General features: G+C 38.7%; 1 protein-coding gene across 6 annotated transcripts in view; it reads left to right on the top strand.

Moving 5' to 3' along the window:
* Positions 1–24,792, top strand: part of MICAL3 (microtubule associated monooxygenase, calponin and LIM domain containing 3) — a 157,796-nt gene that overhangs the window by 94,243 nt on the left and 38,761 nt on the right. For 4 of the 6 annotated variants that reach the window (XM_083820296.1, XM_083820298.1, XM_083820301.1 and 1 more), the window contains 3 exons: positions 13,932–14,127; positions 18,807–19,063; positions 23,456–23,593. In XM_083820296.1, coding sequence (XP_083676422.1) covers positions 13,932–14,127; positions 18,807–19,063; positions 23,456–23,593 — 591 coding nt within the window. Of the gene's footprint in view, positions 1–13,931; positions 14,128–18,806; positions 19,064–20,189; positions 20,280–23,455; positions 23,594–24,792 lie in introns of all 6 variants that reach the window. The other 2 variants (XM_083820299.1, XM_083820297.1) reach the window with 2 other exon arrangements.

The following is a 24,792-nucleotide window of genomic DNA, read 5'->3' as shown; positions in this document are numbered from 1 at the left end:
CTGGAAGGTTATTTGTTCTGAAGAGCTGAAGTGCAGCTGACCTAATAGAGCTTCACTGAAAAATCCTAGAAAAAGATCTGGGGGCTGAGGAAGAATATACAAAATAGTGATGTGGTTAGTTCATGCTCATGGCTGGATCCTGCTAAGAACACTTTTTCTGGGGAGCAAAAGATCTCCCAATTCCACCTTTCTCTCTAGCTTTCAGACCTGTAGACTTGTTCCACTGAAATATTTGTTTAATGTTTGTTATGTGTATATTCTGAAGGGTGATATGAATTTTTCTGGGCACTTTTAAGAGCTTCATTAAAAGTTTATGCATCTTAGAAAAAGAATATTGTGTAAAGGACTTGGATTCTTTTAATTGTAGAATTAAAACATCTGTGTTTGTTGTGTTTTGTTGTGTTATTTTTTTTAAGTAGAATCTAAGAAGTAATTGTTTGGGGAGACTGTTTCCCTCAGGGAAATTGAGGGAGTTTAAATGAAATAAGCTTGGTGACAGAAAATATTCGTGAGACAATTAGTGCTCAGAAAGGCTTCATGTCTCCGTTGTATAGCTTCTTTGAAGATTTTTATTTATGCAGTTGTTTTTAACCTGTTTTTGTTTTGGGTGTGTGTCTCTTTAAATTATGTACTACTTGGTTTTCCTGTTGCTGTGGAATCAAGACATTATTTGTTCAATTGTGTGAAATGTTCAAGGGAATAAATTCCAAACAATCTTCAGGTTTCTGAGTTTTTCTTTGTCATCCCCCTTCTTCTTCCACTAGTTCCAGGTGAGGAATGCTGTGGGGGATAAATATTTGGGGGAGAATGAAATGAATAGATCTAGGAAGCTTGAATACTCTTCCAAAGATGTTTTGGGGAGCTCCATGCACGTGTAACTGCAAAGTACTACAGAGACTTCTGAGGGCAGTTCTGCTCTGGCAGACACTGGGTCTGGTAACTTTTCAGTCTACTTCTGTACTTTTTTTTTAAAGTTTTTATTTTTTATTTCTATTTTATTTTATTTTGCTGTTACGTTGTGGTTTGCTCAGTGTGCAGGGCATACACTGCCCAGACAGCATTACATATTTGTGTAGAAAAACTGGTAAGGACCCCCATACCAAATATCATACCTCTTTGCTGTAGATACACTGTCAGTGTCAGTGTTGTGGCTTCACTGATTTTTTTTTTTTTGATTTGGGAGGCTGTTTTGTGTGCCTTGCTACAGGCCAAAGTTCTTTCTAGCACTCTGTAAACAGGGCAGTGAAACACATCTGTGAGGGGAGAGGAAGAACGTGAGGGAGTGTAAGTCAACACTGAGGAGCAGGGAGGCATAGCCTTTGCATCTGGTGCGACAGGTAAGCTTTTGGGCAAGATCTGTTTCCTCTTATTTGTACAGCAGCAGCTGAGATGATGGGATGTTAGAAATGATGGAAAGGCATAAAATAAGTAAATGCGAGGCCTTTTACCCAAGTCCCGTGTCTTATATTCTAGCTGGATGGTTCTCTCCTCTCAGGAGAATGACACGTGAGGAGATGACCTCCATTCCTCAAGACCATTAATAGACTATTCTGTTACGTTCTTATGACCAACATGTGGAGTTGTTTCATAGTTTTGAGCTACATGTTCCTGTTCTGTAAGATACACTGGGTGAGCCTCCGTTAGGGAATCATTCTGTTTCTTATCTCATATGCTTTCTCATGCTTCCTACTGCACTGTTGGCAACTGAAAGCTTGTAATAGCAGATGACTTTTGAGCATCTAATTGGGTTGATGTGGGTTGATTTGGCCAGAGCAGTTAGGTTTAAATGGTAGATCACAGAGCTGTAACGTGAAACCAACTCTGTTACACATTAAGATTTCCTTTTTTAGAGGAAAGTAATCACTTTATGCCTTTGAAATTGCCTTTTATTTTTCTTTACTGTGATCAATAGTCTTAATTTTGAAGCTAAAATGGACCTTCATTTCTGAGAAGGAGCTGTCAGTGTCCAGTATAAAACTTCATATGCTGGTGTGTGAACTAGAAATGTCATTTCCATGTACCACTAGAACAGCCTCCACTGTTCTGTATCAGAAAAGCTGTTAACTTTACAGGTACATATATTTTCTTCAGAAATCAAATTTTTGCTTCCCCCCCCCCCCAAAAAAAGGATGGAGGGAGGTGCATTTCCTGAGCTCATCCCCATCTGTGGTGAAGTCAGACAGTCCTTGCTGTTCCCAGTACAGTAGACATTGGTTTCTCCAATTTTTATCTGAAAACAAATATTTGTATAATGGGGTGCTCCCAGTCACTCTCACCGCATTCTTTGTGAAGTCTACACAGATCTCTCATGCTTTCTGTTTCTGTCCCTGTGGTTCTTCTCTAGTCTGATGACTTCATGGGTTCTCTTACTAATGCCTCAGGGAAGGGTTGAGCTCTGGATCCTGCTCTGGCAGAGGGGTGCTGCCAGGGAACTTCTTGCATGACCCTGACACTCAAAAGTCACTTTGTGTTAAAGACACCCTAGTTTTGCTTGTGAAGCAAAACTGAATCTTTGTCAAGTGTTCTTCTCTTCACCACCACACTTTCTCCTCACTCCCATTCCAACCTAGGATATTTATCTTAAAATTATTTAATCTAGGGGAAACTTTATTCTGTAAGTAAAGCCCCAAATAACACACTGTGTCAAATATGATTATTTTTAAACTTTGTTGAACAAATGAACTGGCCTAAAAATGAGGAAGGAAAGTAGAAGATTTGGGGTGGGCTATGCTCTTGCTGGGTGTGTATGCTTCTTTGCCTTAGTTCTGTAAAGAGAACACATTGATTTTCCAGAAAATGTTATTCTAGGGTCTTGACTCTCACAGATTTGTCCCTCACTTGCATCCATTGCTTTTGAGAGTCTTTAACATTATTTAGGACTTGTTGTACTTGTTAAATAGATTAAATACGATCTTTGTCCTACAGATAAGGAAAATGGGCTGTCATGTGTACTTTTTTGCAGTTACTATCCTCACTTGTAGTTGCCAAAGAAATAATCTGCAGAAAATCTTATGTGGATGATAACTACTATTTATTTACCCCAGAGATGAAATTGAAGGACTGAACTTCACAATATAAATAGTACTATATTAAGTACAAGCTTTAAAAGTAAGGTAACATACTTAGTGTGTAAATCACTTCAAAACATTGAGGTAGTGAACCATTAAAAATGCACAAAAGTCTGTGGAGAATGTGAATGCTTTATTTCCTTGAAAATAAAATTGCTTCAACTGAAGCTCAACTGAATTAGCCTTTACAGGCGTTTGGAAACTTCCTTGTAAGATTTGAGCTATAAGGAATATTAAGGTGTTTTCCACCATGCATCCCAAAACAGCTTACTTCATCAGATTAATTTTGGTAGCAGTTTTGCCAAGAGAAACACTGGCATAGACGATTTCTTTTGCAACACCCAACACTAGGGTAGTGTAGAAAGCCTGCTGTGTACAAGTTGTTTCACATTTTAGACAAAATAATCTTCTTCATCTCATATGGTAGAAAGTAACATAACTGTTTCATGTAGATCTTCTAATCTTCTGTAACAGCGATGAGAAGGCATGAGGTACTTCAAAAATAATAAAATGAGTGAACAAATGTCTATGTATATAATAACTAAGACAGTAGCGCTTTTACCACCTGCTTGTGGACAGCAGCATGAGATACTAAGATACGCAGTTTGTAATGTATCTTCAAATACAAAGGGGAAACAAGGGGACAAAAGCAAACTTAAAAATAAATAAATAAATGAAAACTGGAAGATATTTGAAGAGAAGGAACATACCACAGAGTCAACAGTGAACCTGTTTTCCTGCTTCTGTGAAGTGTGATAAGGAGAAAGGTGGAGTAGTAGTTGTTGAGCTGATCATGGCAACATAGAGCTTATCTTAGGCTTTCAAAACAAAACAGGGCAGATACTCTTTAAGGACAAGATGGCACTTCTATGCTCTGTTTAGTTACTTACATCCTCTCTCAAAAATGTATGTTTAGTCTGACATTTCTCATGTTTGCTGTCATCCCAGAAGGCCGTGTTTTCTTTTTTTGGAAAATTTCATAACTGTCGTTTCTGCTGTTACAGAAGTTTATCTGATGGCCTGGGGGTAGTAGTGTTTAAAAATAGGACTTTTTTTGTACCCAAGAGATGTTTCAGATACTTTCAGACTTCAGTAACTTGGTGATTTAAAACATCAGAACTGATGTGTATGTTATCTTTAATCAGTTAGGTCTTTTGGAAGCTTTGTTTTGGAACTGTCAGCGATTTTGAATATACCTGGCTATATACCTATGTAATAGAGTTTTCTTAGCTTCAGAAAAATTCCCACTAAGGTATGAAGCTCTGGATTGCTTGGAATATTCAATTGCTTTACAAGTTACACAAGAGCAGGTGGGATAAGTGCAGATACTAGGAAAGTACGCAAGAGAATAAGGGGAGCAGATGCTGATGTTTATTGGAGTGCATGCAACTTCTGCTTAGGACAAGTATTCCCCAATATATTTTCCTGTAATTGCCAGTGTAAGATTTCAACCTGTTCCATTATCAGCAGTTCGTAATCTTGAAAAAAAATATGGTAGAAATTCAAGTGAGGACATGGTTAGTATCTAAATATATTCTGAGATCCAGTAATTATGAAATTCTGTTGTAAATTGCAGCAGAAGAGAGACTGGTTAGTTCAGTAGTTGAAAGAAGATATTAATTCCAAAGCTATGTTTTGAATCTGATTGCAATTTGAATGGGAAATTGAAAATATTTGGTATTCCAGACTTTATTATTATGTATGATTAAATGTCTAGTTCCTGATTGCTCGTTCTTTAATGGTGAAAACATTTTCCAGGATCCGAGATGGAATTGAAAGAGCAGACTTCTATTAAAAAAAAAAAGGGGGATGCCTTGTATTGATAGATTCCTCTGGTGCTTTTAGATGGAAGTGTTCTTGGTTCAGCTTTTTGTTATTTGCACAGTGGGAATCACCTTGTCTGATACCTCCTGCTGAAATGAGAGATTTCAGAAGGCTGCTATGTACAAGTGGTGAGAAATGGATGCCACTATGAACAAGCTCCCTAAAGTCTTACGTAGTAGAGGAGAAACTTTCTTTCTAACAACATAAAAGAGGTTACTGTTTGGATAAGATAATTACTGGACAGTCACTCTTAAATATTAATTTCAAAGGAACTTAAAACAAAGAACATACCTCACTTTAAAAAGGCGAAAAACCCTGAGCCAAAGTCAAGGTGATTTTGGAATACAGTGTGGCCTTTCTCTCTTTTCCTTTTTCTCCCTGGCAGTTCCTGGGCGTGCCTCATCCCAAGTGGCTTTTTGAGGTAATATACCTTCAACCGTTTCCAGGACAAAATTTATCCCTGCAAAGTAATGTTATCTTTAGCTAGATTATCCTTTACTGCTCTTCATCCTTCCCACACTAAGTTTCTTTCAGGGAGTGGAAACAAGGCCAGGCAACAAATGATAGAGCTGATCAAAATGCTTGGAGAGAGCTAAGACATCTTAGATGATACCAACAAAATGGAAAATGATAGGTAATACATTATTGACTTACCAATATTCCTGGATAATGGACATACCAATAATTAACCAACTTAAAAAATCTAAATTGATGTAGGTGTTTCATCTCCCTAGTACTGTTAACCTGTTTAAACAGAAGTAAAAATTGAATCTGTGCAAATATTAAAATACTCTGCTAGAAAAGCAGCATTAAGGAGAATGAAGCTTAGCAGTGTACACTGGGGCTTGGATTAAGTGACCTAATATCTCCTTTCCCCAGTTTCTTTTCTCCACCCACTGTCTACAACACTGGACTCTTTCCAGGAGTCCAGAAATATATTCCTGGATTGTTCTATACCTCTGCTGTAGTGAAGACAGCTTTTCTATATTGTTAAAATATGTCCTGAGCTTTAAACTTTCATTATGTAATAATAAAACCTCATGCATTTGTTATGAAAAACACCACATATTTCTCAAACATAATTTATGGTTTAAGCTGCAGATGAATTTTGACTTGTTTTCAAGTCACAAATGTGAATTAAAGATGACCTTGAAATAAAACTGATTAATATATTTACTTTTGCTGGCTTCCACTAAAAATGAAGAAAGATCGGTCAACTTGCCAGCTGTTTTGCTCTTGCTCTACCAGTGTTGTAGGAAGCAACATTTTGTCAGTGTCTTTTTTGATAATTCTACAAGTCTGTTTTAACTGAATAGTGTGGGAGCAGGGGGGAAATATTGCAACATCAATAAGATGGATTTCTAAGTTACTAATTCCATTCAATAGTCAGTCCAGTTCACATTTGTAAGTATGAAGAGAATGGGCTTCCACCTTTACTGACAGTATCAGAGATATGAAGAACTTAGTTGTAGCTGCAGGTTGTGGAGGAGGACTTTTATCTTCTTAAGTTTGTTTCTACGGTATCTATGGTTTCTACAGTTTCAGAATTCCTTGAATATTTTATTGTCAGTTATTCCCATACACATGGTAGTGGTTTTGGGGTGCCTTTGAGTGCTTCTTCTCTGCTCTCCTTTGCTTAGGAAGCCAGTATTATATCAACAGGAATCTCACTGATTTTTATTTTGTGTGCTGTTGAATCAAGTAAGACTATAAAATTTCTTGGTCTGCTGGTTCTTTAATAACTCTCTATTGGGTACTTCTGCATCAGAGGATATTTAAATAAAACAACTTTGTCTATACGGCTTAATGTCCCTGTTTCTCTGTTTAGTTCCCAGATTTGCTAGGATGAAATGGTTTGGTGACAGTTTGAGGACTGAGATTTGAGGGGTTACTAGAGGTCTCAGGCGCAGCTTTTAGAAAGTTTAGTTATTATTTATTGTTGAGACTGATGTGTGTGCATTACAGACAAATTTAAGTAGGGTCATCTTCAGGTTTGAGCTCATTTTGAATCCTGTGCATGGACACTTTGGATATCTTATGAATAGATTTTGCTTTCTTACTGTACTGTCCTCTTTGAATTCAGAGCTTTTATGTTTAGCAGAACATGGTATGGATCAAGCTGGAAATGCAGACATCAGAAAATTCAAGATTTGACAACTTCCCAATATAGCTGAGTAATTCAGGCTCCCTGAGGACTTGGGAATACCGTAGGATAGTAAGAGAGAACATTGAGATGTTATATCAAAATAACTTTGACACTTGGTGACTATTATGTATTTATGTTCAAATAAATGCATTCTCTTTTCTGTTTGAGCAGGTATTTTATTATCCTTTTGGCTTTGTGGATGTTGCTTATCAAAATCCAGGGGATGCAACCAGGAAATACGCAGTTCTGCAGTTTGTGATGTGAGGCTTTGTGAACAAGCAGTGACAAGAATTCACCCATCCTGAAAGGGCTCTTTCCACTGGTTTTCTAGAGACCTTTCTTAAAAGAGAAGATACATTTTAAAGAGTGGATGCATCTGTTTTTAAAAACTTCAAACTTCTTCCTAGCCTTAAAAAACTCTATTTAACGTACTTCTGTAGGTCATTTTAGATTTACCAGCTATATGTTTTGTGTATTTCATATTGTGCAGTACCAAAATTCTTAAGTGGCTATATACTAATTTTGGAGAGGATTAAGGAAAGGATTTCTGGCCATGTCTCTCAAAAGAAATCAGTTGCACTTAATTAAATGGGATATCTTAATTGACTTGCTGTTTCAGCATGTACAGCATCCAACAGCGTGTGTGCGTCAGTACTAAGCACTCCGTTTTAGTGCACACTGTGCTATGAGCACAACAAGCATCTCATAGGAGGTGCCTTTGCTCCACTTGCTCATGTAAACCATCGAATTGTGATGCTTAATATCTGACATTTGTTAGTCCCTTTCTTATTTCAAAGTCTTCTGTCTTCACTTAAGGTGAAGTTGAGAGAAAAGGTTTGGAGTTGGGCATTCTGGATGCTGTTTCTGGCACTGCCACTAATCTGTTGTGAGACTGACTTGCTGGTATTTGATCTCTGTGTCTGGACTTGTGCAGTGCCTCTGCAGTTCTTACCTACTTCCAAAATCGTTTGTTTTAATATGCTAATACTTGTAAAACATTTTGAGGCCCTTAGGTGAGGAGTGGAGCTGAAGTACAAAGAGACAGTTGAAGGAATTAAAGTGGGCAAAGGTGAAACTTTTGGGGAAAAAAATGAAACTCAATCTGACATTAAAACAAATGAAAAAAGAGATGTCAAAAATGCTATTATAGATCATTTGTATTCTTCTACATAACTCAGTAATAATTTTTGTTGAACTGCAAGCAAAATTCAGAAACCTTACCCTCAAAGATATTTCTTACAGATTAATGACAATGGAATCTGAGGACATTTGCCATACCTGACTCTGTGTTCACTGCATTACTTTTAAACTCCCACAGAAAAATTCCATCTGCCATCTCAGTATTTTGTCGTATGTGATATGATGATGTATCCATGGCAGTTGCTTTATCTGATATAGATAACTGTGTTCTGAAACATTTGTGTGGAGAAGGAAGTAATCCAAGGGATTGGAAAATAGGATTGAAAACAAGCAGGTAAAGCGTTTCAGACTATTATAAAAGCACAAGATTTGAGAAATCCAGAATGAAGATTATCCTGAGATATGTATTAATTCATTCCCTCTTTTGCAGTGTTTCTCAGTAGATTCTTTTATTTGAGTTGCTGTGCCTCCCTGAGGCCCCATCTGAATCTGTGCAAAATACTAAATCCACACTTCACAAGACATGACATTTACCTTGGAGAGCTTGCAGTCTTATCAGATTTGACTAAGAAAATGAAGTGCAGAGGTACCGCATGATTAATGAAAAACAAGTTCTAGTACAATGACACAGAAATGATTTAGGCAAAAGCAGGTAGTTTCCCTTGGGGGGAAAATTAATTGTTCTTAGATTCCAGTTTTGTCCTATGTCTTCAGCAAGTGTTATGTCAGGGAGTAATCCTGGCAAGATTTCATCTGGTTCATGAGAATAATCTGTAGCTTGTATAGAAATCTGGGGAAAAATAGAGATGGGCTACTCTTGCAAGAGGAGATTCTCAGACCTTCCTGTAGTCTCCAAAGTTGCTGAAATCAGGACGGAGAAAAGGACACATGTGGGAAGGCAAGGAGCAGTTCAGTGTAGGAATGTTATCTCTGATCATACGACTTTCTTTACAGGAGGCAGGCCGTGTCAAGGCTGAGAATAATTAAAGGACTCTGGCAGCTTTCACGCAACAGCTAAGCAGACCGTCCTGTTAGGAAAAACAGTTCCATTTGGATGATCTATGTAGTGTTCGTGGCCCATTGCTCTTCCAAAATAAAGAATCAGATTTTAAAATGTATCCTATTTTGGATGTTGTTTGTGGATTTTTAACTGATCTGTTGGTTGCATGAGAAACTGCTCTTGGCTTTCAGGTAGCTAACCCCCCCTAGCTAATAACATAGCATTTTTCTGGCACATGTAGCCTCATCAGCCCCTTTTCTCTCAGTTGTGACTGACTTCAGGCTTTTGGCTCTGGGCCCAAATGTACTGACAAGGTGGAATGTCAGATAATGGATAATGAACATACTCTGCAGCTATTTCCCACTGGCAAGCTATAAAATAGCCTGGGGAATACAAGATGACAATTTGAAAGAGGGACCTTTCCTCTCCAGAGGAACATTAAAAAGCAAAGCTTTAGCAGCTACAAGAACTGCATTGAAATAGACTTTGCCCATGCATACAGCACCATATATACTTAGAAGAAATAAGTGTAGGACATCCACAAATTTCCCTATGCCAATTTATTTTTATTTTTTTTTTGGTAGCTTCAAATGAATTGACTCTATAGCATGATGTGGAGAAATTGTTCATCATTTTGTAATGTTAACTAAACCTATATCTCCTGCTTAATTTTGTCCCTTAGCTAGGTTTGCGAACTGTAATGCTTTCCTTCTGATAGTTGACGACTTCATGGTGCAGGCAGTTGGCTATCGGTAGCATTTCTCCTGTTTCACATTTGGTAACAAGTTTGACAGTGGCTTTGCAACTAGCCAGATGAGCCTTCAAGGCATCTTTTAGAAACAAAACCAAGTCTTGTGTACAAAGTGCGTTCACATAGACCAAACTTCTACAGATCCCTTGCTGATGTTGGTAATCAGTTGAGCTTCTGGATTATGTTCTCAATGTAGAGCTGGTTTATGTGCAAAGTAAGGTGCAGGCGCGTGACCAATCCTGTATCTGAAGTGTGTAGATACATAAATTAATTTGAAAATTGCTGGGAATTTTCTTCTTACTTTGTTGGTGTTTTGAGACAGAGAGCCCTTACCAAGCTTACGGGATATCCTGGCTTGACCACATCCTTTTACCTTTAAGTTTAGGTAGATTTTTCATATTTTCAAATTTTTAACAGTTTTATTGATTCATTTGCCCAAACTTAACTGTTTATACTGTGGCAGAATTGGTTTGATTCTCTTTGTACATGTTATACTGATACAGGGTCTTCATGATTAGAAGGTTAATGATAACTTGTTTTTATTGAATAACATGCCTGAAAGATTATATATGCTGGTGAAATGCATATAAGCAGATGTCAGCTTGATTTTCAGTCCTTTTTTACCTTAGAGTTATTGCTACTGGTCTTTGTCCCCAGCCCAGGCAGTGAAACAAGCATCTCTTTTTTTTTTCTTTTTTTTTCCAATACTCCATTCATGTGATTTAATTATATGAACATGATATTATATATTTTACTTTTCCTTGAAAAGGCTGACCAAAAACAAACAAAACAGACACACACAAAAAAAAGCTTAAGATTGTTAAAAAAAACATAAGACTGAAATAATGTCAGGCAAAAAAAAAAAAAAGTCTAATTCTTCTCATTTTCATCCTTTTTTTCGGCTTGTGGACATTCCAGCTATGTTGGGGTATGCATCAGAAGAGAACAAGTTAAAAACAGTCTGTGAAAAGATATTTCTATGGAAATAGCTGAGCCTAGCTGAGTGCTGTGTTGTGTAGAAAGAGTTCCAAGTAGAAAAACTCTCGTTTTATGATGACTTGGTGAATTCTTTCTTTGTTTTCCTTCACCTTGATGTTCTTCCATTACCCAGAGTCCTTGGTTTTTCCAAGTCAGCCAGAACTGGCAGAACAATATTCCAGGTCAGCTCCCCTGTTACTGTGAACTCAGGGCTGGGGAATGTAACACAGATTACAAAAATAGATTTGGCTGAGGTGGTATCACCATCTAGAGAGAATGAAATGAAATGTGAATCCCAGCTGAGGAGGCAGTTCAGTTCCACTAAACTTTGAAAGGACTAATACAACATAAGGCTTAGCAGCAGGAAACGGTAGAGACCATTGTGTGCCTGGAAATGGAAGATAATGCTCCCTCCTTCCACCTGAGCAAGCTGCGGTTTGTACCATAAATAACCCCGGTAGTTACAGCCAGGGGCACAGCAGCCATTTGCCCACATCATAGAAAGGTTCAAGCAAGAGGGAAAAGCACTCCTGGCAGTTGTCTCCATGAGATTTTATCTTTCTTGAGAGGGATTGGAAATTAACATCACTAATTATGGCAAGGCCATAATTAGTGTGAGAGACTGAGATGTTACTGGGTGAATAATTGTCCTGAATAAGGGCTGTCACGGGAATAAACTGATAAACTACAAAGAACAGAGAAAGAAAACAGAAGTTGTCTTGGAGGTCAAAACATGTGAGGATAAAATAAATGTTGCCAAAGCTCGTGCTGGGTTCGAATTTGTATAGGAGAGGAAAACAAGCAGCTGTATTCTTTAAGTATGTAAGTAAAAGCAAGATGAGGAAAACCAGAAGTGGGTCCACAGAGGATGAGTCTGAGATTAAATGCAGTTTCAGGTACAGCCAGGAAAGCAAGTGGATATTTGGCCTCCAATTTCAGTTGGGAGGGTGGCATTGAATGTGGGAGCAAAAGATGTTAGTGTATACATAGCAAGGTTTGGAAATGGAAATTAACCCAATGAAGCTGGAAGCAAAATTTAAATATTACTATACTATATGTGTGGAAGTAAAATGAGACCAAATAATCTTTGTTTCAGAAAACTGTAAAAACTGTACAGTGAAATTGTGAGCTTTTTGGTAGCAATTTATGTTTAAATCAGGCTATCCTGATGCACCCTGACTATCAAATTCAGGGTAATGCTATGTGACTGCTGGGTGACAGAAGTATGATGTGCATATAAAAAATAAAAAAATAAAAGGATGAAAGGTGATCTGAACAAGTACAGATCTGTTAATCTAAACAATAGATAAAACACCTTCTTTGAGGGGAATAAATAAGGACTGCTAGTTCTGCAAGTGAAGTCTTTTGACCTCGTGAAGGTATGTGGCATAAAATGTGACATGGATTCACCAAAGACTGTGCCAGACTAGCCTGACAGCTGTTACTGATGAAGTAACTGATTACCTCCATGAGGGAAATGCAGTGCATCCAAAAATTGGACTTCAGTAAAGTACCTGAAAGCTGGCACATGGAAATAATTATTTAAGCTGGGTAAAATGTGGGGGTTATACATGAAGCGTCAAGTAGCTGAGGAGCTGGCGTAGATGAGAGTTTAGAGGTTTTATTCAAAACTGAATTAATGGAGTTGGGTAACACCCACAGACTATGGAGTTTCAAAAAATTGATCTGAGGACTGATCTTCGTATTGCTTTTGCTAAGGTTACTAGCCAAAAAGGAAAAATCTGCTAATGAAGTTCATTGCTGAGGCAACATTTCAAGCCCTCATCAATGCAGAGGAGGATAGGCATGTTATACACTAAGAGCTGCATAATGTTGTGGACTGTAGTATTAAAAATAGAAATGTAATAGTAGAAAGTACCAGGTCATGCACCAAGGAAGTGATTTGGCTACCAGCAAGGTGCTTATCAGTTGAAAGCAGAGAAGGAGAAAGATCTGAATATCAGTCAATAAACAAAAGCCACCAGTATTATGTGGCATATAAATAGGCAAATGTGTTCTCAGGGTGTACCAGATGAGAGATTTCTGGCAGGGCTGTATGTTACACTGATAAGACCTCATCTGGAAAGCTGTGTACAATTCTGATCACGCAGGTTCTGGAAAGATTAATCCAAACAGGGACAGGTGCAGAGACCTAGGGGGTGATCAGTGCACTGAAGAGCTTATCTCATGAGAGGAATGCTCGGTTTGTTTAGCGTAGCAAAACAGAAGCTAGGAAAGATTAGGCTCTGTAAATAGTAAGCTGTGTAAGGGTAAACAGTGGCTTGCTGTTTAAGCTAAAATACTAGAATTTTAAAAAGAGATAGATGAATGCAGGTTAGAATTTAATTAATTGAGTGCTATGGTGAATGAAGCTTCTGTATACTTTTCTCCAAATGTCTGATTCACATGCCCTTGCAATTCTCTGGGACTCATGATGTTCGTGCTTGCGAACATCTCATCTACTTTTTTCCCTGTGGTTCATTTCATCTCAAACTCTGATTAAAAAATAAATAAATTCAAATCCAAAAAAAGTTTGAAAACTCACTCCAAATGGGACTTTTTCATCCCCTCCCTCTCAGCATCTTTAAGTATTAGTGATGCTTGCTCTCTAACTATGTAGACCTACCTGGCTTGACCAGTAACAGTTTTGACATCATGCAGCAGGCTTGCCCCCTGGCATTCCTACTTGGTCTCAGAGAATACATCCAGCCTGTGGCCAGGCCTTCCCCAGTATTTATGATGTAGGCTCCAGCGCAGTTAAAACATCCTTATTTCTTCTCTCATCGAGGACATTTAACATTCTTTCCAGCATCTGTTAGCCAAAAACACTAAGATTCCCTTTTGCAGTCTGGCTCCCCAACAGGTTCTGCCAGTAGTGGTGAACAGGATAATGGCATAAGGTATTCTCTTGCTTTATTTACCTCCCTCTGCCTCAAGCCCCATTTCTCCCAATTGCTCAATTTCCTTAAAAAATTACAGTCCTGACTGTTGCATTTATTGTTTATTCACTGACTTATTCTTTAGGTTCTAATGTAAATGGGCTGGAAGAGCCCAGCCTCGCTAAGCGGTTGCGTGGCACGCCTGAGCGAATTGAGCTGGAGAATTACCGACTGTCACTGCAGCGGGAAGAAGAACTGGAAGAGGTTCCTGAAGAGACGCTAGCAGAGCATAACCTGAGCAGTGTGCTGGACAAAGGAACAGAAGAGGATGTGCCCAGCAGGTTAGTACACAGTGACCATAAGCTTTCTTATAACCGTCCCAACATACTCTTGCCTATTGTTCCCTTAGCTTCTTTTGTTTTTGTTTTTCACATATTGTTTGCCAGGTTGCTCTTCCTAAAGTTCTTTGAAAGTATTTCATGTATGTACACAAATATTTTACGTTGTAGTTTCTGTTCTTCTAAATAATTTACTACCATTCTTAGAAGATAACTATAGTACCATAATGCCATGGATAACTATAGTACCATAATACTTCAGTCCTAAGTAGTTCAGTCCTAAGTTGGAAAGAAATTTTAAATTTTATTTATTTATTTATTTTGAAAATTATATTAAAGACAAATGAGTCTTTTGAGCAAGCAGAACACAGGTTCAAATGGGAGTGGGTTCCAAAGTTAACTTTTCTTGTCTATTTTGCATCACAATTTAATAACATTTTTAGTTCAAAGACTCAAGCTTGACACACTGAGCATTGTAATCCTGACTGACTGCTGATGCAAAGCCTAACAGACCGTAGTTTGAAGCAGTACTTTTGCCTGTTGAAAAGTATATTGCACCTTTACAAATTTTCCTTTATCTACGAAGGGATGTGTAAAAACATTAGGATCCAAGTATTTGCAAATAGAGCTGATGGAAATAGGTGCTGCAAGAATCAGTGAGAAAGAATATTTGATGAAGAATGCTTCTGAACTTTATAATTAATCTCATACTTTTGAATTCTTAGTCTCTTAATAATGGTTTCTAATCATCTACTTTTCTTTGTAGCAATAACAACCCTTATCCTTTCAGCTTTCAGTCTGCCCAGTAGTCTTCTTGAAGTAAACTCAGATAAGCCTGTAACAGCATTAGAGCCTATAAACATATTCAGTGTATGCATTACCTACAGGAATAGGGCTGTATAAGAAATTCTTTACATTTATGCATGTGAAATTGAACGGAATTGAATTAGTGTAGTGAAGAATGCTGCTATGTTCATTAAAATGTTTACAGGATTTAGGTTGAACAGAATCTGTCATTTATATATCTTTTAAGGTAAATTTGAAGGGGCAGCATCTGAAGACTAACTACTAATAGCCTGAACTCTGACACTCTTGACAGCATGTAGATTTGGATGCATGAAGATGTAGCTCAGTGGGACCTTCTGGGCCTGGGAACTGCTAATAACTTGTACAGCAGTTTTCTCCAAAACTTAAATAATACTCTTCGGTTAATTTCTTAACATAGCAATTTCTTTAGAATATGCTATTTTGACATAGTTTACACAATTGGGAACTGGAAGTGTCTGGTTGAATAATCATGGGACTATTTAATGGGAAATGCAAACTCTGCTTGCCTTACTCATCCCTCCTTTAGCTCCCAGCTCAGGCCTAGGACTTAAATCAGTTGTGACAGTTTAGGCATTAATAATATTGTGAGGTTCATGGTCCTTTATGTTTATAGCTCTAAACCAAAATTCAGTAGTATGATGCCCTATTATTATTGGTCATGATTTCAGTAAATCAAAACGCTGTAGGCCTGGTCAGTGAATGGCAGAAAATTTCCAAAGGAGAAGAGAGAGTTAAAAAAGTGGAACTTTGGTATTTTCAGATACGAAGCTCTTGGTCATTTCCAAGAGTTGTTTTGTAGAACTGTGGAAAGAATACCTAAACCATTAGGTTCGGTAGCTTAATTTCCTCACATAAGCTGCTATCTTTAACTGTCTTTGTATATGTTCATCTTCATAACTTGAATTGAACTAGGTATTTCTGTCTGTAATAGACTGAATTATTAGATTTTGCTTGTGCAAAGCAGTGTTTAGTGGGCAATTCACACTCTATTATAGAAAGGAAGGAGAAAAGTTACTAAATTGCCTGTCGGTTTGACTTGGAAAAAAATCTGTCCCAAATCCAAACGCAGCAAGCAATTTACTTACAGCATTGATAAAGCTGTGTGGGCAAACATCAAAGAGAGAATTTTCTAGATGATATAGTTATCTGTTATCTTCTGTTCAGCTGTATCCAGTCCTTGATATTTCACAGAAAGACCAGAAAACAAAGGGAAAAAGTCTCACCACTTTTTCAGCAACAAAAGAAAAAAAAAATCCCTGTAACAAGCCAACCAAAGCCCTGATTTGATCATCTTCACTGTCTCGGTGCAGAACTGCAGGGTTAGGAGCAGGCTGAGGAAATGCAGGACTTTTTGTTCCCTCCGTGTCTTATGGAGCAATGGATTGGGCTTCAGGGTTCACCTAGGTATGAACTCCAAATCAGACTCTGCATTGGGTACCCAGCTTCCCTACACACATACATGCATGTACACATGGGCGTACACATTGCAGAGAAATTTTACAGAAAGTAGTATTCAAAGGATATCTTTTCAAAAGAGAATTAATCTTGCTTAGGCATCAACTCCTCAAGAGGAAAAATAGTTTAAGCAACCAAACTCTGACTACACAGCATTTGAGAAAACCCTCTAAGTGCCTTCATTGGCTTTAACTTGCAGTAACTTTCAGAATGTCATCTGCAGTTTTGGTTTAATCCTCTGTTACAGCGACCTTTCAAAAAAGAGTGGTAGGACAGCTCATGCTGTATGGCAAAGGAATAGAAGAGGTTCGTTTCCAATTTAGGTTCCTTCCCTCAGCACTACATCTGTGTAGGAACATCTCTTTAAAGAGGTATTCAACTGGTTATCCAAATTCCATAAAGTAACCAAAGTTAGTCTTTGATCGCTGCTTTATAGAAGGGAAAAAAAAAAGTGTCAGCTGTTGAATTATTTCTTGTGGCAGAAAATCACCACGCTGAAAGGAATGCCCACTATACCACGCCACCTCGCTGCTGCCTCTGAGCTTCTCATTTCTCAGTATTTGAAGGTCAAACAAAAAGCAGGTTATAAATAAAAGCCAAAGAAGGTAAAGTGAGCTATGTGGTAAAGAATGTATGTCGTCAATATTACATGAGATAAGCGGGCTGGCTGAAGAGCAGCAACTTGTCCCATTCAGCAGTCATGGCAACAGTTGGACTAGCAGTAAACCTTATTGACAGCACATGAAAAAGCTAGCATGCAGCACCTGTCAGGTTTATTTCCATACTAAAGGGTAGGAAAGCGTGCTGCTAGTCGGGGAGGAGGGAGAGAGGGAACATCACTTTTTATCTTTGTGAGCATATCTGTGTAAAGCCTTTGGAAAATGCTCCAGTGTCCTGGAATATACACCAAGTCCATGGCATGCAACAGCATTTGTATTCAGTTTTTACCGTGGCCTGATAAAAATAAGTATTCAATTTATGCTGTGAAAATGTGGGTTATAACTTGAACATTTCTCTTTTGTCAAAATCATGTTATATATGTGCAGAACCATGAGGGGAATTGAAGAGCCAATGGACATAAGTACACGACAATCAGAAAATGAAAAGAAGTGTTTTCCTTATTAACATCTCTGTCAAAAACAGTCTCTCATTCTAACAGATTAATAGAATTATATGAACATTATATATTCATGTAGTGGTAGAGTAATTTGATTTTCTGAGCCCGGATATGTTTATTTGCAATACAAAAGAAAGGGCGCTGCTGTGTATCATTTTTTGTAAAGTGTCGGTTTGTCACATAATGACTTCTTATGTAATAAAAACCTTGTGTATGGGAAACAGAACTACAACAACTGTACAAGTTATATTAAATATATTTTATTTTTTATCCAACTGTTGTTCTAATAAATGCAGTTCTTTTTTGACAATGATCTATTATGGAAAACAAAGAAAGAGTACCTTTTCACCCTGCAGATGCATTCTCTGAATGTGGTATGGTTCACATTCATTTTCCAGTGACAAATGCAACCATCTTTCTTCCCAGTATCTCTAGGTAGTCCAGAATGTAAGAGTGAGCTAGTTTAAATGTCATTGTGTAGACAGTTACATTTCTTGTCCCTGCTACTTATACAGAGAAACTGCTAGAATTAAACAGAGATGTCTAATAAGCACTAATGATTTATTGTTTTGCATGTTTTAGACTTTCCTGTGCAAATAATAAGCTCAATATTGTAATTATCCTTTTACTGCTTCCTATAGTTTCTTACCACTATGTACACTGTATACTTAAGTGAATGCATACAGTGATTCTGTCTGTGATGTAGAAAAGTGAGGAATTTTGCATTTTTTTTCTCCTGTTTTCCTTAGCTCATATGCTGTAGTGCTTGGCACCTGGTAGTTGTGTTGTGATCTTTCTACTCCTGAGGCCTCTTGTGGTTGTCCCCAGCAAGTGCCAAAAACATCTTAGCTATCCAAAATGCTAGAAGAAGCTGCCATTATCAAAATATGTGACCTTCTACATTATGACACTGCCAAGCACTCTTGCACCAGTCTATCCAAAGCAATGTGGTATTAGGAAAGTCACTTCTTTCTACGATATTCAAGTATGGTCACGCCTGTAACAATTAATACTGCACAAGTATTTGGACATGGCTTTACAAGCACTTTTATGCTGCTTCACCCTGTTTAAAAAAAAAGCAGGGCAAGGATCATACTACAGGCCACAGATTGTGCTGTCACTAAAATGCCTATGAAATATTGAAAGCAGAAAATTAAGTATTGTGGTTTGCATTGTGTGTTTTGGACTTCTGTTTATTGTAATGACTTGTGAGTGAGTGATCTAAGACTGATCTAGGAAACATTTGCTACTTGTTTCTTTTTCTTTTTTTAAACCCTTACAGTAGTTCAGAGTCTGAGATGGAGGAGGAAGATGAAGATGAAGATGAACTGCTGCTGCCTCAGCAACCTCCTTCAGACTTGGGTGGTGTGCCATGGAAAGAGGCTGTGCGCATCCATGCCCTCCTGAAGGGAAAGAGTGAAGAAGAGATTGAAGCTGAGGAGAATCATGAGATTGAGTACAAAGAAGAGGAGGAGGAGGAGGAGGACGATGAGGAGTATGAAGAGGAGGAAGAGGAGGAAGAGGAAGAGTCTAGTGAAGGTTAGACAGATTGATTTGTCCTTTCTTTCTGCTAGACAGCAGGGAAAACTGAACTGCATATCTGCCATGCAGAATAAGAAAGATTTGCCTTGGAAAACTTCTCCTTTCACTTTTTTATTACTTTCTTTTTTGAGGGAGTTATTGTCAAGGGAAGCTTTGGTTTGGTCATTCTGGATACAGAAGATCTTTCCCCACAGGGCAGCTGCAGCACTAGTACCAACACAGTATGCTTCCCATATACCCTGCCAATATGTAAAACTCACGGCTTTCTGACAATGTGTTGCTTTATTGTTATTTATTATTATTATTGGGAATTGGATTTGAACAGGCCTTTTGTTATTTGGCAGCAAGAAGTAGAAGCAGTGTGGAGGCAGTGTTTTCAGTGCTGTGGGGTGCTTCACTCAGGGTGGTGCCCTAGCTGACAGTAGGGCATGCCTGAAGAAGCTGCTTTTAGCTCTCCCTAGAGCTTTTAGTTCTCCTCTCCTCCTTGAGAAGTCAGGGAGTTCAGGGGATTCTCATTTTCACTCTGAGGGATTTCTGTGGAATATCTTAGGGAAAGACTCCTTCCCCTGTGTGTTTGTCTCAGTCATCAAAATGCAAAGTTTGTGCTAAGAATAGACATTCTCAGTGTTTCACCACCATTCCAATTTTCTTACTGATCTTGTCTTTTTCTTTGTCTTTATACTTACATTTCCCTTTTGTGAAGACTAGTAGACTCCAAAGAGCTTCTTCACAAAGGTCTTTGGCTGCCTGCTGCAAGCAGAGATCCTGTTATTTTGGGTCTTAGTGCCAGTTTTGTTCATGAGCTCAACAGGCTTTTTGGCTATTTTTTCAACATAGGAGCTGTGAAAGTCGAGACTGCTTTTTAAGTACGGTAACATGCATGTTTAGTCTGGTAAATCTTGGTGTTCTCAAGATGATGTTTTTTCTGTTGAGCAGCGTTCCTGCCATACAGCAGGAATAAAGAAGGGGTCTTGGGGAATTTCCAGACAGTCTGTCTTTCTGATGCTGTCCTTTCTCTGTTTCTTTCTGTCTTCCTCTCTCTCTCTCTCTCTCACCATTGCTTGTGTGTGTACACACGTGTGTCTGGTGCGATGTTACGGATGTGTGGTTCCCTCTGCTGTAGAGGGGGAGTATTGCCCTTGGGAGAGAGAGCTGCAGCAAGGTCTCTGGCTTCAACGTCTCTCAAATGAAGAGGACACGGGTACATTTAAAGGTACCCGTATATCATTTCCACTTCCATTTCCCCTAAGCAGGGGAAACTATTTTAAAGAGCAGGTCCCACATGAGAAGATTCCGTGTGTTATGTAATTGCATTACCAGCCTTCTAAAAACTGATTTGATAGCTGTTGTTACCTTCATCTCCTGATCAAAGTGCCATATATCAGGTCTGACCTTGCCACTGCTTTTAGGAGAAAGATAAAGTTTCCTGGTATTTCAGGATATCTAGAAAATCTGGACAATTGGTTAGTGTAATGAGCATGAACAGTGACCCCCACATATTTAGGAGTTCCAGATTTGGTCCATACACGCAGACTAATTGTACCTGTGTAATAGGTCAGACAAATAGGACACATCAGAAGTACTGCTATTAGATTGCCTGTGTGAGCAAACTTGCATTTTTTGTTATTGTCCTTTGTGAATATGTGTCTGTGGGGAGAGTCTGTTGGGGAAGCTAATCAAACTGTGGAGATCCCTCAGATTTTTCAGTCATAAAATGGGCATTAAATGAACCCGACATTCCTATCTAACTAGCTGTGTTATTTTCCATAAAGCATTTTGTTTCAGTTTATTTCTGATGGTTAGGTGTTTGTTTTTTTTTTTTTGTTTTAAGCACTTGGTTCTAATAGTTGTTTAATCCCTTAGTCCCTCAATGTGGTTCATTAGAGCCAGAATACATAGGAGGAAAATGCAAGTGCCTTCCTGCAGGTAAGAGGGCATACCCAGTCGTCAAATTGCCTATTTTGCAACATACGGTTGTAAAAACAGTAGCTTAGCTTCTGACTTTTTTTTTCCCAAGGGGAAAAAAAATGAAATGAGATTTTTTGTTTGTTTGTTTGTTTTTTTATCCAATTTAACTTTTCGGGTGGTAAGTATGAGAAGTATTAGTAAGATGGCTAAAGAGCATAAATGAAGAAGTTTCCCCTGTTGTAGCTGCTAGTGTTCTCTAGACATGGCTTCCAAGGCTTTGATTTGTGGGTGGCTTCTCGTTCCACTGAAAGTTAACCATTGAGACTGACCACTTCTTAGGAAGCGCTGGTAGGTGCCACAGAGGAACTGGAGGGGAAAGCTACCTTTCCAAATGTAAGTGGAATTAACGCCCAGCATCCTGTAAAGCTTAGCCAGCAGTTTTCAGGGAGGGCTAGACAGCTGTCATTTGAAATTCTCAAGCATTTAGATCTCAACGAAATGTTACGTTTGCCTGTCAGCCAAGGAGCAGTCCTTCACAGTTGGCTGTGCTGTTTAAGCTGCTATTTATTTACTGGAAAGGATGAAAAGGACCTATATCCTAACCAGGACAGGCCTGGGCCTCTGTCCGGAGACTTGCAGGGTAACCGATGGTGCGTATGTTACACTGATCTAAATCCCAGAGAAATCCATTTTAAAACATACAGATCATGTGGGACCTGCTCTTTTCTAGCCTTGCTGAGTGACTATATACTTCTCAGCCATTGCTGGCAAACTTAAACCTTTTAACACAAAATTTTGTGTGGCAATGCAAATGCTAACTCTACTCATCTTGGGGCGTGCATGCGAGTGCTTTGGTATGCAGTGAGAAAAGCCCAGACTCCTGTCCCTGCAAGATGTCCAGTAGCTCTGGTTAGACCGTGCGGTTATGCTGATTGATAAGAAACTCTCTGATGAGGTAACAGAGACATAAAAATGCTAAATACTTGGCTAAATTGTGAATCCTGTTATGCATCTGAGTTTGTGTGTCTGAACCCTTTTCCTCTTCAATGACCAGCTGGCGGTTCTGTCCTTCCTGCAGTTCCTTCTGCCTGTTTTTTTTTCTGCAGTTTTAATAGCAAATGTCACACACAGTCATTCCTGAAGCAGAAGTCCCAAACAGTTTGCCATGACTGAGGAAAACATGGCCAGGAGAGAGGACCTTCATTAAAACCAGACAGCAGAAAATGATGAGTGCAGCCTCTAAATGATGCTAATTCTTTTTGTTTCCTTCAAACACTAGTCCAGCATATGAAAATCTAATTGCTTTTGAAGCTTTAAACTGCTGAAAAAGCGTTTTGCCCTACACAGTGGTAATCCGTGTGTTTTGAAAATTGACTTACTGCTTTATAAATTAAGTGGGCATTTTACTTTTCAGGAGGAGTCATTTGCTTTTGAAGATCACTCCTGCAGGTGCTGAACACTTTGTCTCCTGTAGAATGAGTTATTTTAATATGGTAAATAAAACCTGAGCTATAGTCCCAGAACAGACAGCAATAGAGACAGGGTCTATCAATATACTCACCTCAGGTTAGATGCTCCCAGCATGGACATTCTGCAGCAGTTAAGCAAGTTGCTTATCAGTTGCTTTAGTGATGTGCCTGTTGTTCGCTTTGACTATCCGTATGTATCTGAGCTTTGTGTAGGCAGGTAACTGAGGAATAATGCAATGTCTTTTAAACAAATTCAGTTTTGCAACAGGAAGTCCCTTCAGGGGAGGTGGAGGTGCTGTTAAGTTATAATGAAAATGGCAATATTCTTCAGAAAAAAAATGTACCCTTTGAACAGGCCATTTTGTGCAAATTAGCAGGAGTGCACGAAGTGCTGTTTTAAACATGAAAGTCTGTGCTCATATGTGCACATGCACATATACACACAAATGCAACTCTGAGATTCATCATGTAATTTAATTCACAAGGAGATATTTACCCAGCATAGAAAGGAATACTTAACCTGATTGTAGGGCATGAAAGACTTTTTGTTTTGGTGAATCAAACTACTGGTTGTTTTTGCCTTTAAAAGCAAGATGTCTTTGGCGATAATCATGAAGAATAGGCTGAAGGGGCTGGAAATTTCTACTAAACTGGTATTTACATATCACATATCTGTTGGACACCCAGAGAATGTCTTTCATTTCAGCGAAGCTGCTTGCAATAGAGATAATCTACAATGAATTTTTTAGTAGCATCTCTTTGCCTCTGGAATGGCATTATTCAGCTTTGATGGGGAGTCTGAGGAGCGCTGTGTTAGTGTATGTGTGCACACAATGCTGAACTTTTTCTGCCTGTCTTGAAAACTGTCTTAGCCAGTAATATTATCTTTTCTTCTTTTCTTATTTCCTTTCCTATGATGTGTTACCTTTCCTATCCACTGTTGTCCCATGTTTTCCTCCCTGTCCTCCATGCCACCCTGCCCATATTCTGGTATGCCATGTCCTCCTGGTAGCTGGAAACCTTAGGCTGCAGCAGATTGTAAATCCGGTTGATCCTCTGGAGATCCTGGCAGATGTGCACTGGACACACATCCGTGAAAAAGAGGAGGAGGAAAAAATGGTGCCAACCTCAAAGTCCTCCACCTCCAGAGGTAATCTTCCCCTGTTCCATGCCATCCGTTCCTAGATCACAGTTGAAGCTGCGTAGCTCTGTTGCTTCTGTGCCCTTGAAGAGCAGCATACTTCAGCAGGGGCAGCCATGATCCAAAGGAGCTACTTTCTGAAATTACACTTGGTTAAACATTTTGCTTTTCAGGTCAGTGCCCACTTAAAATGACTGCTTCCTCAGCTCTTTGGTGGTGGTGACTTTCTCTGACCTGTTTGTGTGCCTGCTTTGACTGTATAGAATTCTTCCTCACTGTACACAAGATTTGGTAGTAATCAGCCCACGGTAACTGACTTTAGGGGTAGGTGCCAAGTGCTTTTTGTGGCAGTGAGGACTATGCCTCTTTTATGGAAAGTTAAAAGATAATGTTACATACATAATGCAGCAAAGATTGAACAGGGTCAGCTTCTTTATTGGGCCTGTTTCTCCACTGCTGGTTGTCAAATTGTGTAACTTCATCTGGCGTTATTGGGGAATGATGGAGTTCAAAGGGCTTGCATATCTGACCACTGGTTGTTTTGACTTCCTGTATTTAAGATTTGACAGTATACCTATTTTGCCAACAGTCTAGCCATTTTATAAACGCCTTGTCAGTCTCTACAGTCCTTGTTCTAGACTATATTACAGTGTGTCTTAAGGTAAGTATTTTAGGTCCTTTACCTATGCAGAACGTAAGCTTAGTAAAAGTTAATGATGCTGTCACTGGGTGGTGGTCTTCTATCGAAGTCTATAACCATTGTGTCAGAATTGTAGGGGGAATAAGTATATTATGAGAAGGGGTGTCTTCCACAGAAAATGTTCATGATTTATCTGTATTACAGAAGCCTAGGGCTTCACCTCATCCGGACTGATCACATTCCACTCCAGTTAATCATCTTTTCCTCATAATTCTAGATGGCTTTTGTGTATTTAAATCATGGTCCAACTTGATACACAGTTCCAGTTCAGGTCAGCTAGGCTTACAGTTGCAGTTTGCACTGGGATTTTCTGGTGTGAAATTAGCTCCCTACAAGTGAGAAGTAGGCTGTGTTCCACTGCCTGTAACATTCAATATTCCTCAAGTACTTGCTTAATGTTTAAGAACACTAAGTAAAAGAAAATGTTAACACGGTTTCATAAGCTTACTGCAATTGAGGTTGCTTTAGCTTCTGCTTGAGGGTCTGTGACCCGATAGTTTCTGAGTTC

The sequence above is a fragment of the Anser anser genome, assembly GCF_964211835.1.
Source record: "Anser anser genome assembly, chromosome: 1".
In the NCBI taxonomy this organism is placed as follows: Eukaryota; Metazoa; Chordata; class Aves; order Anseriformes; family Anatidae; genus Anser; species Anser anser.
Note: the sequence above shows the minus strand (reverse complement) of the source record. Positions and strands in the feature narration are given on the sequence as shown.